General features: G+C 47.3%; 1 protein-coding gene across 1 annotated transcript in view; it reads right to left on the bottom strand.

Moving 5' to 3' along the window:
- Positions 1-12,071, bottom strand: part of DENND10 (DENN domain containing 10) — a 34,765-nt gene extending 22,694 nt beyond the window's left edge. Inside the window, exons 1-4 of the mRNA XM_030202625.1 lie at positions 11,972-12,071; positions 8,691-8,878; positions 6,342-6,421; positions 4,965-5,113 (exon numbers count right to left, since the gene is read on the bottom strand). Coding sequence (XP_030058485.1) covers positions 4,965-5,113; positions 6,342-6,421; positions 8,691-8,878; positions 11,972-12,020 — 466 coding nt within the window. The 5' untranslated portion in view covers positions 12,021-12,071. The remainder of the gene's footprint in view (positions 1-4,964; positions 5,114-6,341; positions 6,422-8,690; positions 8,879-11,971) is intronic.
- Positions 12,072-12,074: the final 3 nt, after the last annotated feature.

The following is a 12,074-nucleotide window of genomic DNA, read 5'->3' on the forward strand; positions in this document are numbered from 1 at the left end:
AGTGGAGTGCCTCAAGGATCTGGGGTTGATTCTGTTCAATATATTTGTTAGCGACATTGCCGAAGGGTTAAAAAGTAAGGTTTTGCCTCTTTGCGGACGATACCAAGATTTGTAACAGGAATGGACACCCCAGAGGGCGTGGAAAACATGAAAAAATGATCTGCAAAAGTTAGAAGAATGGACCAATGTTCACTTGGGGAGTAGTAATCCAAGGGAGCCATAGGTCCTAGGAAGTGAGAGACTGATAGGCACAGACAAGGAGCAGAACCTTGGGATAATGGTGTCCGAGGATCTTAAAATAACAAAACACAGTGTGATAAGGCGGTGGCCATAGCCTGAAGGATGCTAGGCTGCATCACGAGAGGTGTAACCAGCAGGAGAAAGGAGGTGTTGATGCCCCTGTACAAGTCATTGCTGAGGCCCCAGCTGGAGTATTGTGTTCAGTTTTGGAGGCCGTATCTTGAAAGGATGTAAACAGACTAGAAGCAGTGCAGAGGAAGGGCAGCAAAAATGGTATGGAGTTTACGTCAAAAGACTGGGAGACCTAAATACAGGGCTTTTTTTTGAAGGGGTACCGAGTACCGGCACCTTTTTCATTGTCTGCTAAAATTGACCCATGGACCCCAAGTTTTAATGAAAGAGCTCAAGCTCTACACACCAATTCTGCCTTGTCATAGATTCTGTGACTGTTTGCAGGGGGCCTGGCTATTATGGGGTGGGTCCTTCAGTGATCACCCCACTCCTGAAAGGTGGCCAAGCATTTGAGTACCGGCACCTTTTTTGCTAGAAAAAAACGCACTTCCTAAATATGTATACCCTAGAGAAAAAAGGGACAGGGGTGATATGATACAGATGTTTAAATACTTGAAAAGTATTAATATAGAAACAAACCTTTTCCAGAGAAGGAGAAATGATAAAACTAGAGGACATGAATTGAGGTTGCAGGGTAGTAGACTCAGGAGTAATGGCAAGAATTTGGTTTTTACGGAGAGGGTGGCCAAAGCCTGGAATGCCCTCCCGAGGGAGGTGGTAGAGACAAAAACGATGACAGAATTCAAACACAGAGGCTCTCTAATTAGAAAATGAATGGTATAAAAAACCTAAAAACTTAAATGGCTGCAAGTGTGTGGATGTGTCGAGTGACCCTTAAGACGGTGACTCCGGATGTGATAAACTAGGGCCGGTGCTGGGCAGAAATTTTATGGTCTGTGTTCTGCAAAGACAAGACAGATAGGCTGGAATGGGCTTCGACAAATCCAGTAGTTGGAAGCTAAGGACAGGACCAGGCGGACTTCTATGGTCTGTGTCCCAGAAATGCCAAAGAAAGACCAAGATCAAGTATTTTACATCACATTTATGGTTGATTTAATCATGAATTGATAATGAATGTGACAGCTGGGCAGACTGGATGGACTGTTCAGGTCTTTATCTGTCGTCACTTACTAAGTAAACACTAATTCTAAATTATCCATTAAGGTTTAACTGTTTTTATTCAGGATCAAAAGAATCATACATCAGACCACTGGAAAGCACAGCTAGACAAAATGCATTAATCTGTTTACGGTACCCAGTCAAAATAGCCCCAAACGAAAAAGGTCCCAACATAAACAGCCACTGTCAAAACAGCCTACTCACAATATATTCTTCCGTATTCTGGGAAGCCTGATGGGGCCCCTTTTGTCAGGGGGCTAATTTGTCAGAGGCTAGTTTCCTTAAACAGCAGATCAGATCATGGAATTCAATGCTGGTAGGAGCCTTTATCAGTGAAGATTTCACTCCAGTGGCGTAGCTACAATGGGGCCACGGGGGCCTGGGCCCCTGTAGATTTGGACCTGGACCCCCCTGCCGACGACCCTCTCAACCCCCCCTCCCGCCGTCAATGTCTGCTATCTTTGCTGGCGCTGGACCCCAACCCCCACCAGCCGAAGTCTTCTTCCTTTGTTTTGTTTCTGAGTCTGACGTCCTGCACGTACAACATTGGCGGCGGGGGGGGGAGGGGGGGTAGGCAGCGGGGGGGGCGTCAAAGTTGGTGGTGTTGGTGCTGGCAGCGGCGCCGGGGGGGGGGCGGGGACGACACTAAAATGTGCCCCCTCACCTCGGGCTCTGGACCCCCCTCCCGCCGAAGTCTGGCTACGCCTCTGTTTCACTCATAGTTTATCACCTTTTTTTGTGATGTTATTCTTTTCTAGGGGGCTATTTCGTGGGAGGGGCCATTTTGTTACAAGGCTGTTTTGTCGGGGTGCCATGTGTTACATAGTAATAAGCAAATAAAAAGAGAATAGCAAGCAAAACACCTGACAGTGTAAAACTGATAAGCTTATGATCCCAATTTTATGAATTTCCCCCCCCCCCCCATCTTTACCTATTTACCTTAAAACTACAACTGAGATGGCTCGTTGTCCGGTCCTCTCTTATGACCCCAGACCATCCTTAGAATGGACATATCCAATAGGTCGTAATCCACCCCCCCCCCCCCAAACAACCCAGGCAGAGGACCCCAAAACAACCTTTTGTGAAACAAAAACCAAATTATGATACACTCTGGAACCTATTCAACACTGCACTTCTAGTTTTACGCGATATATCTTGTAAATATCAGTTCCAGATAGATATAAAAGCCTTTTTCCTTCTTGGGGAAGTTTGAGCAGCCCGAGCCTCTCGTAACATTCAAGCCCGTAATCTAGTTCTCCAATACCGAAAAGGACATGATTGAGGTTGCATTTCTTCCTAAATTATCCATGAATATGTATTATCCCAGCAAAACCAGTGCTTGTGCGGTACATCCATAATAAATATGAACCCTGCAAACATAAGTAGTGTGGGGGAGGAGGGGCTCGCTCTTTGCAGATGAACCAAAACAGATCCTTAGACAGAAACTACTTGCTAGCAAAATCACACTCAGAAAACACAGTTAGACCTTTATCTATAGCAACCAGTTTTTCAACAGGGAAAGGCAGGAGAGGGGGATTTGATATACAGTAATACCTCAGTTTTTGTTGACTTCGGTTATCGTCATTTTCGGTTTTTGTTGATTTTTTCCGCGAGAAATTTGTCTCGGATTTTGTCGGCGTGCCGTGACCTTGCTAATTTTGCGAAAACATGTCCTCCTGCTCAGTGTGGCGTTGTTTCTTGCGTCTAGCCAAACAATTCTATTGCTTTCCAGTGTATTTGCGCTTTTTTTTATTCGTATGGAAATAATTGCCTCGGTTTTGGATTTCGTCGATTGTTTTCAGAACAAGTACAGGTACTTTTTTTTGTACTTGGGGCAACGGGGGTGCTCAATGCAGCACGAATTACCCTTTCTTGCACAGTGAAGGCATTTGCTTAATATTAGGGGTCATAGGAGCTGGCTCTGTGGGTGCTTGAGCACCCCAAATATTGAGAAAATTCCTTGTATGTGTCCAGGGAGGGGTTATTTCCACTGGGCTTAGCACCCCCAATAATTTTGAAAAGTTGGCTCCCATGTTAGGGGTGCTCAGCACCCACCATACTCAGGAGTTGCCGCCTCTGCCCTTAACAAATACAGAATAAATGACCAGAGACTAGAAATAGTAGCAGAGAGACAAAAACAGAACTGCTCAGGCCTGTTTGTTGGGACTCGGTAACACCAAGGGGTCCAACCAGCAGGTTGCCTTAAGCAGCAGGCTAAGTGTGTGATTGCAGCACATTGGAAACGGACCTTTGGACCTACAGAGGTGAACCGGTTGGCACAAGCGGCTCATGTTCGTGAACTGGAAATGCTTACGGACAGAATTCATGGTCGTTATGACTCGGACAGGGAAGAGTGGACTCATCCTGCTCTTTTCTTTGCTGCTGTTGAACAGGGGGTGGGGGAGGTTAGTTGGATGAGTAAAGGGGGCCCTGCAGAGTCCCAGTGTATCCCTGGTTGATTTCCCCATTTTTTTGGTTGGAGTGTTATTGCTGAGGGGCTCGAGGGGCTCTGTATTTCAGCTTATTTTCGTACAGCTTGTATTTATCCATTATTCTTTAATAAAAATCTATCGATACAAAAAAAAAAACACCCCAAACCAGAACTGGAGACCCCCAAGAAAAGCCAGACTCTGCATGCAATGCAACACAGCAGAAACAGAAATGCATTGTCCCCAGGGCCATCACAATGGACTGTGCAAATAGCACAGCTGCATGGGGGTGGCAGCATTTAACTGACTCGACTAGGGGAAGGGGAGCGTGACCGACACCTGCCCCCCCAAGTCAGAAGGAGCAGAGGGCAGATCTGTGGAGTGTTGCTTTCCTTGTCCACCTCTCATCTGACCAGTGGCAGGACAGAACCGCTGTTGGTCCGAGAGTCCACTGGCACAGCAGCACATTCTAAACTCATGGCAGGAACTTAACTCCTCAGTGATCTCATGTTCCCAAGTCCTCAGTACTTTCAATCCCACCTTTCTCTAAAGATCCCAGACCTGCAGCACTTCAGCCCCCCCGGATCTCAAACTGAAAGAGCAGCATCAATAAATAAATCTTCCCTCTCCCCCTACCCACTGTTCTCTCCTCATCCCCACTTTTTCCCCCCACCCTCTCTGGCCGACAGCAGCAGTGTTTAATACCTCATCAGCCTCCTTACCTGTGCGGTCTCGGATCTGTGGCATGAGCTTGGGAGGTTTAGGAGTTGTACAGCTCAGAGTACAAAACTGGATTTGAATAACACAGATGGCCGATGTGTACTAAACACTGTTTCCCCCCTGTCAGCCCAAGAGGGATTAGGAAAATGGAGAGCTATTCTGAGCGTATGACCCCACTCTATTCTGGAAAAGAATTCATCGGAGACATCGATGCCAAATTGAGGATGGTCCCCTATAATCTGAGGTCTGGTCATATTAATGTTATATCAAGTACATATTATACACAGCGTAAGATAATGATGTAGGATTTTTCTCATATATTTACACGGGGTTTTGGCTCTTCAGGCTCGCAGAAGCAGTGGAATACCGAAACCTCAATTTTACCTTTTATGGATCCCGCAAGATATGCCTTGCGGGTGTCGTAATCCTTGCACAGGAAAGAGCCGTTGTCTTCACTTCGACAGACCCCTTTGGTGAGAACAGCCATGTAACTCTCCATCAGCTTCTCTGGACTTCCATGCTTCTCATATGTTCTACGGAGAAAGCAGAGGGGTTTAAAGGACGAGACAGAGATACTCTTGAACCTTCGGGTCAGGGGCTGGGGCAAGGGATGGCAAAAGAATCAGGAGAAAGGGGGGAGAGTGGGGGTCTGAGTGAAGCCCAGGGTGGAATGGCCTGGAACACAATTCCTCCATTTCTTTACACTCCAGAGTGACAGGAGTGTTCTCCAGCCCCTCCCAAGCAGCCCAGAGAAATGTACAACCTCTTATCCGTGGATGCACATATTGTCCCTGGAGCTAAGTGCGATCTAGAGTATTGGGGATGGGGGTTGTGGCACGGAGAACCTCTTATCCATGGATAATAAGCATAGATCTTAGCTAGGCCTATGCATCTAGGATTTTGGGGGGGGGGGGGGGGGGGGGGACATCTTATCCATGGAGGCATAAACTGTCATTTATGGAAATGCCTATTCAGTCCCATTTCTCACCTCTGCACAATAGAAAGCCTCTCATGAGTGCTGATTATAAGGCCAGTCTTCAATGTGAAAATTAAAGTCTGGAATTCGTTGCCAGAGAATGTAATTAAAGGAGTTAACTTAGCATGGTTTAAAAAAAGGGTTGGACGGCTTCCTAAAGGAAAAGTCCATAGACCATTATTAAAATGGACTTGGGGAAAATCCACTGCTTATTTCTAGAATAAGCAGCATAAAACGTATTAAACGTTTTTGGGATCTTGCCAGGTATTTGTGACCAGGATTGGCCACTGTTGGAAACAGGATGCTGGGCTTGATGGACCTTTGGTCTGTCCCACTGTGGCAATACTTATGTACTAAAATATTTCTCTACTCAATGTGTAATTAAACTCTGGAATTCACTGCCAGAGAATGTGGTAAAAGCAATTAGTTCAGCAGGGTTTAAAAAAAGGTTTGGATAGCTTCCTAAAAGAAGGATTCATAAGCCATTATTAAGATGAACTTGGGGAAAATCCACTGCTTATTTCTAGGATAAGCAGGATAAAATGTATTGTACTATTTTGGGATCTTGCCAGATATTTGTGACCTGGATTGGCCACTTTCAGAAACAGGATACTGGGCTTGATGGACCTTCGGTCTGTCCCAGAATGGCAATACTTATGTTCTTATGCACCTCCATAACTTCCTCTTTTTCCAAATATTATACCGTTCCCACTTCTGGATGATTAGAGACCCTCACAGTATTCTGTCTTTTGTTAGATTCAGAGGTTCAGTTTTTTAATACATACCTGCATAATATCCTAGCGAGAGCCATGTACTTCTCTGGGTTAAAATCTTTGGCAGTCAGAACGATGCAGAAGTGAGTCACCTGATCAAAAAAAACAAAGATGAGCAGACAAATCAAAGGTCTGAGCGTAAAATTTAACTTCAGTTCTGAAAAACAAGGACTTGTACTTTCCTTACTATCTAGGACTTAAGTTCCAGTTCAACTTTGTTTGATATACTAATACATACATAGACATCTAAGCGGTTTACAATTTCAAAAAAGTAATAATTAAGGGGAAAAACAGGGAACAACCAGATAAACACTCAGAAGGAAAGAGAAGATGCATGAAGGTAAACACAAGGGGGGAGGAAAGTATTGTAATCTATTAATGAAATCAGGTGAGATGTGGGGAGGACAAAAGGAGGAAGTACTGTAGAGTGACACGGTGGTGCCAGGGTTCATCAGGCACCCTAAGCTTATCAGGATAACTATTACCCACAATGCCCTGAGAAAGGGCAGCAGCTCTTCCTGTAATGGAGTACAAGGCAAGAAGGTTTAACTGACAGGAGGTGGTGGGACTGTGCTTGGCCCATTATCTGGCCTGAAGCCAGTAGGAAGAGCTTGCCACCATACAAAGTACTGTATTTTGAGTGTATCAAGATGGCGGCTGTGTAAGGAAGCAATTAAACCTCCTTGGGTGTAGATGGCTTCAGCTTTGTCATGTGATGCTTGTCAATCAAACCTCCTTGGTGTGTAGGGCAGGCAGCCACCTGGACCACTAATTTATGTGTTTTGCAGAATTGAACTAAACCACCCTAGGATGGATGCTGCTGATGTATCACATTATGGACCTGACAGAGCTGTTTGCCATTTAGACTGTTTGTGTGGGGAAGATCCTGGACAATGTGTTTATCTCACTGCTGTATTGCTAGCCGTGAAGTCTGAGCCAAACCAACTTGCTACTTTGATGATATTTTATTAAAAAATATTCGCTACTTTGGTGTTTATAGGATTTGTAACAGAACTATTTCTAGAAATTAGCTCCATGCTTTATTATTTACATTGCTAAGCTAAATAAACCATTATTTGTACAGAACCTCTGAGGGCAGTTCTTATTACCAGAGATAAAAGAGTCTAAAGGACAGAACAAGTGTGATCATTACCCGACATATTTATCACCTGTTGATTCCACAGGAGCCAGTAACAATGGCTTGAATGGTCTAATGTTTGGCGATTAAAATTCAATGTGAAGAAATGCAAAGTGATGCACTTAGAGAATAGAAATCCACGGGAGACGTATGTGTTAGGCGGTGAGAGTCTGATATGTACAGATGGGGAGTGAGATCTTGGGGTGATAGTATCTGAGGATCTGAAGGCGATGAAACAGTGTGACAAGGCGGTGGCCGTAGCTAGAAGGTTGCTAGAGAGAGGTGTGACCAGCAGAAGAAAGGGGGTGTTGATGCCCCTGTATAAGTCGTTGGTGAGGCCCCACCTGGAGTATTGTGTTCAGTTTTGGAGGCTGTATCTTGCTAAGGATGTAAAAAGAATTGAAGCGGTGCAAAGAAAAGCTACGAGAATGGTATGGGATTTGCGTTACAAAACGTATGAGAGACTTGCTGAACCGAACATGTATATCCTGGAGGACAGGAGAAACAGGGGTGATATGATACAGACGTTCAAATATTTGAAAGGTATTAATCCACAAACAAACCTTTTCTGGAGACGGGAATACGGTAGAACTAGAGGACATGAAATGAGGTTGAAGGGGGCCAGACTCAAGAAAAATGTCAGGAAGTATTTTTTCACGGAGAGAGTGGTGGATACTTGGAATGCCCTCCCGCGGGAGATGGTGGAAATGAAAACGGTAGCGGAATTCAAACATGCGTGGGATAAACATAAAGGAATCCTGTTGAGAAGGAATGGATCCTCAAAAGCTTAGGAGAGATTTAGCAGCAGCACCGGTGGTGGGAGGCGGGCGTTGGGAGGCGGAACTAGTGCTGGGCAGACTTCTACAGTCTGTGCCCTGAAAATGGCAGATACAAATCAAGGAACGGTATACACAAAAAGTAGCACATATGAGTTTATCTTGTTGGGTAGACTGGATGGACCATGCAGGTCTTTTTCTGTCATCACTTACTATGTTACTATGTAACAACAAGTTAAGACTGAGGTAGCAAAGCCGCCCCCCCCCCCCCCCCCCCAAACAACCAAAGCCTAGTACTTCAGATACAAAGGTTCCTCAAGAGACATGAGCTGAACACATTTTCGTAATAAGCAGAGCTCACATGGGACCAACCCATCTCAGCCCTGAGCCAGCATACCTCTCCCCCGCCTTTAAGGACAGCACAGCTTCATCTTGGTCTTCACTCACCTCCCTCAGCATCGCAGTGTCCTGAACCCGCACAGCTGCGATGTAGAACCAGGTCCTTTGGTACTGGCCGAAGATGAAGGGGTGGATCTCGTCTGCCAGGAAGCATTTCCGTACCAGCAAGTCTCGAAGCTCTGCTCTGACAGACGGGTAACACCACACCCAGAGAGCATCACCATTGGTGTCCTTCTCTGCGAAAGGAAGACAGTTTACGGAGTGATTTTCCTGGATACCTCAGTATCACACATTTTATTCATTGGAATTTATTAACCACCTTCATGAAGAGATTAACTCAAAGCGGTGTACAGTCAACCGATACCATCAAAGCAGTACATCAATCCGGTCACATCTCATGTAGTCCCAGTAATTGGGAAGCAAAATGGCAAGGACAAATCAAGATCAAATATATATATAATACTATGAATTTATCTTGTTGGACCGACTGGATGGACCGTACAGGTCTTTATCTGCTATCATCTACTGTGTGACTATTGCCACAGGCATCTAACGTATACACCTGTCTCATGGACATTTTTTGCAAATGTTCAGAGCAAGAAAACTCAGCTGAAGGATGGGTTGCAGATGGCCCTTACCAAGCCACTGCTGCGAACTTCTGCAAAGTAAGGCAAGGCCTTACTTATTTACTTATTTATTAGCATCTATTTACCTCCTTTTTAAAGGAATTCACTCAAGGCGGTGTACAATAATTATAAATCAAACACGACAAATAGAGGAGTGGCCTAGTGTTTAGGGTGGTGGACTTTGGTCCGCTATTCCACTAGCAACATTCCATGTAGAATGCTGTGCAGGCTTCTGTTTCTGTGAGTCTGACGTGCAGGATGTCAGACTCACAGAAGCAGAAGCCTGCGCGCCCACATTGTTGATCTGCAAGGGCCGACTTCTAGTGGCCTAGTGGTTAGGGTGGTGGACTTTGGTCCTGGGGAACTGAGTTTAATTCCCACTTCAGGCACAGGCAGCTCCTTGTGACTCTGGGCAAGTCACTTAACCCTCCATTGCCCCATGTAAGCCGCATTGAGCCTGCCATGAGTGGGAAAGCGCAGGGTACAAATGTAACAAAAAAAACAAATTGCAGCAGTAAAAATATTCAAACAACATTACAAAGTATGGCATAGTATACTACTTGGTTGCTCCAATTCTAATCTTCTGGGGACCACTGGTTATTAATATTGTGGATTTTTGGTGCTGTATACAGGATCGGTATTGTTGTCTGCATATGGCATAAGAATTTGCTCTCTCTTGCCGTGAGGAACCCTGCTTTTTCCGCTGGTCTCGTCAATGCTTGTACTGCTATTAAAATCCCCATGGAGGGATCATCCTCCAATAAGTCGATCTGTCCTGAAGCTGGCTATATATTTCTTCCATATAATCGCCCCTCCTTTATCCGCTCGACGAACCACTATGGAGAGCGGTGGCGCTCTCTAATAAGTGCAAGAGAGAGAGCAAGTATTCCTTGTGGAATAGCCAGGCTTGGTAGTGTTGAGGTCTTGGGTTGATTAAACAGTAAAAAGATTTTTCACATGCTGTGAGTGGAATATCTTATCCCCACTTGGTAGACTTTGAGTGTACAATATTACGTTATGCAACCTTTGAGCACTTACACAACTTGCTGCCATACTGGAAACTTGATTTTTTTTCCTGGGCTACTTTAGAGAAACACCTAAGGAGGTAGCGAAAGTTTGTGCAAGAGGGAAGGAAGAGAAGTTGCAGATTCAGGGGCCTGTGGAGAGGTAAGGGTCATATAATGATGGAAGGAAGGGGGTGTAGTGCATATGTGCTTCTAAGATTGCAATTAAAAGTACCAAGCCTGCCTGGCTCCAAAGTACCCCACATCTGGCACAGGTTTACTGCTCTCTGGTTGGAAAACTCAGCAGGTCTGCAGCCTCCTGCTTCACTCTGAGCCCTGGTCATGTGCCCAGCATGGGCGTAGCTATGGGGGGCCACGGGGGCCTGGGCCTCTGGTTTGGCTGGTGGGGGTCCACAACTCCCGTCAGCCAAAGCCTTCTTCAGCACGATCTCCGGCACAGCCGCGTTCACTGCCTGCCCCCTGCTCTTCTTTCTTCTTGCTCCTCCTGTGCATGCTGACGCTCAGTGGTCTCCGGCGCAGCTGTGTTCGCTGCCTGCCCCCTGCTCTTCTTTCTTCTTGCTCCTCCTGTGCACGCTGACGCTCAGTGGTCTCCGGCGCAGCTGTGTTCGCTGCCTGCCCCCTGCTCTTCTTTCTTCTTGCTCCTCCTGTGCACGCTGACGCTCAGTGGTCTCCGGCGCAGCTGTGTTCGCTGCCTGCCCCCTGCTCTTCTTTCTTCTTGCTCCTCCTGTGCATGCTGACGCTCAGTGGTCTCCGGCGCAGCTGTGTTCGCTGCCTGCCCCCTGCTCTTCTTTCTTCTTGCTCCTCCTGTGCATGCTGACGCTCAGTGGTCTCCGGCGCAGCTGTGTTCGCTGCCTGCCCCCTGCTCTTCTTTCTTCTTGCTCCTCCTGTGCACGCTGACGCTCAGTGGTCTCCGGCGCAGCCGTGTTCGCTGCCTGCCCCCTGCTCTTCTTTCTTCTTGCTCCTCCTGTGCATGCTGACGCTCAGTGGTCTCCGGCGCAGCTGTGTTCGCTGCCTGCCCCCTGCTCTTCTTTCTTCTTGCTCCTCCTGTGCACGCTGACGCTCAGTGGTCTCCGGCGCAGCCGTGTTCGCTGCCTGCCCCCTGCTCTTCTTTCTTCTTGCTCCTCCTGTGCACGCTGACGCTCAGCGGTCTCCGGCGCAGCCATGTTCGCTGCCTGCCACCCGCTCTTTTCTTCTCCTGTACACGCTGACGCTCAGCGGTCTCGGCGCAGCTGCGCTCGCTGCCTGCCCTCCGCTCTTCTTGCTCCTCCTGTTCACACTAACTGCACAGGAGCAAGAAGAAGAGCAGGGGGCAGGCAGCGAACGCAGCTGCGCCAGAGACCGCACCGTCTTCGGCTGTCGGGGGTTGGGGACCTCTGCCAGAAAAGGTATTTGTTTGTGAGGGGGTGAGGCGTGGCAATGTAGGGGGGCGGCACTCAAAATGTGCCCCAACCTCATGCTCTGGCCCCCTCCCACCGTGAGGTCTGGCTACGCCCCTTGACTTTGCAGCTCGAGTGGGAGCCACAGCCATTTGAAAAGCAGCCCTGGGTGGTGCGGGCTCAGGAGTAATGGGATCTGCCCAGGGGGGGAGCAGCGAAAAGGGTCCGGTGGAGAAGCCTTCCCGGGGCCACGACTGCCCTAAACTGTAACCGGCTCCAGCCTTCCCTCTCCCCGTCCTCACCGATCAGCCCCACACTGAGCATCAGCTGAACCCCGACAGCAGAAGACATCTTCCGGCTCTTCCTGCAGCAGCAGCAGCAGGCCAAAGCCAGCCCCTCCCACTC

This window comes from Microcaecilia unicolor, chromosome 5, assembly GCF_901765095.1.
Source record: "Microcaecilia unicolor chromosome 5, aMicUni1.1, whole genome shotgun sequence".
Lineage (NCBI taxonomy): Eukaryota > Metazoa > Chordata > Amphibia > Gymnophiona > Siphonopidae > Microcaecilia > Microcaecilia unicolor.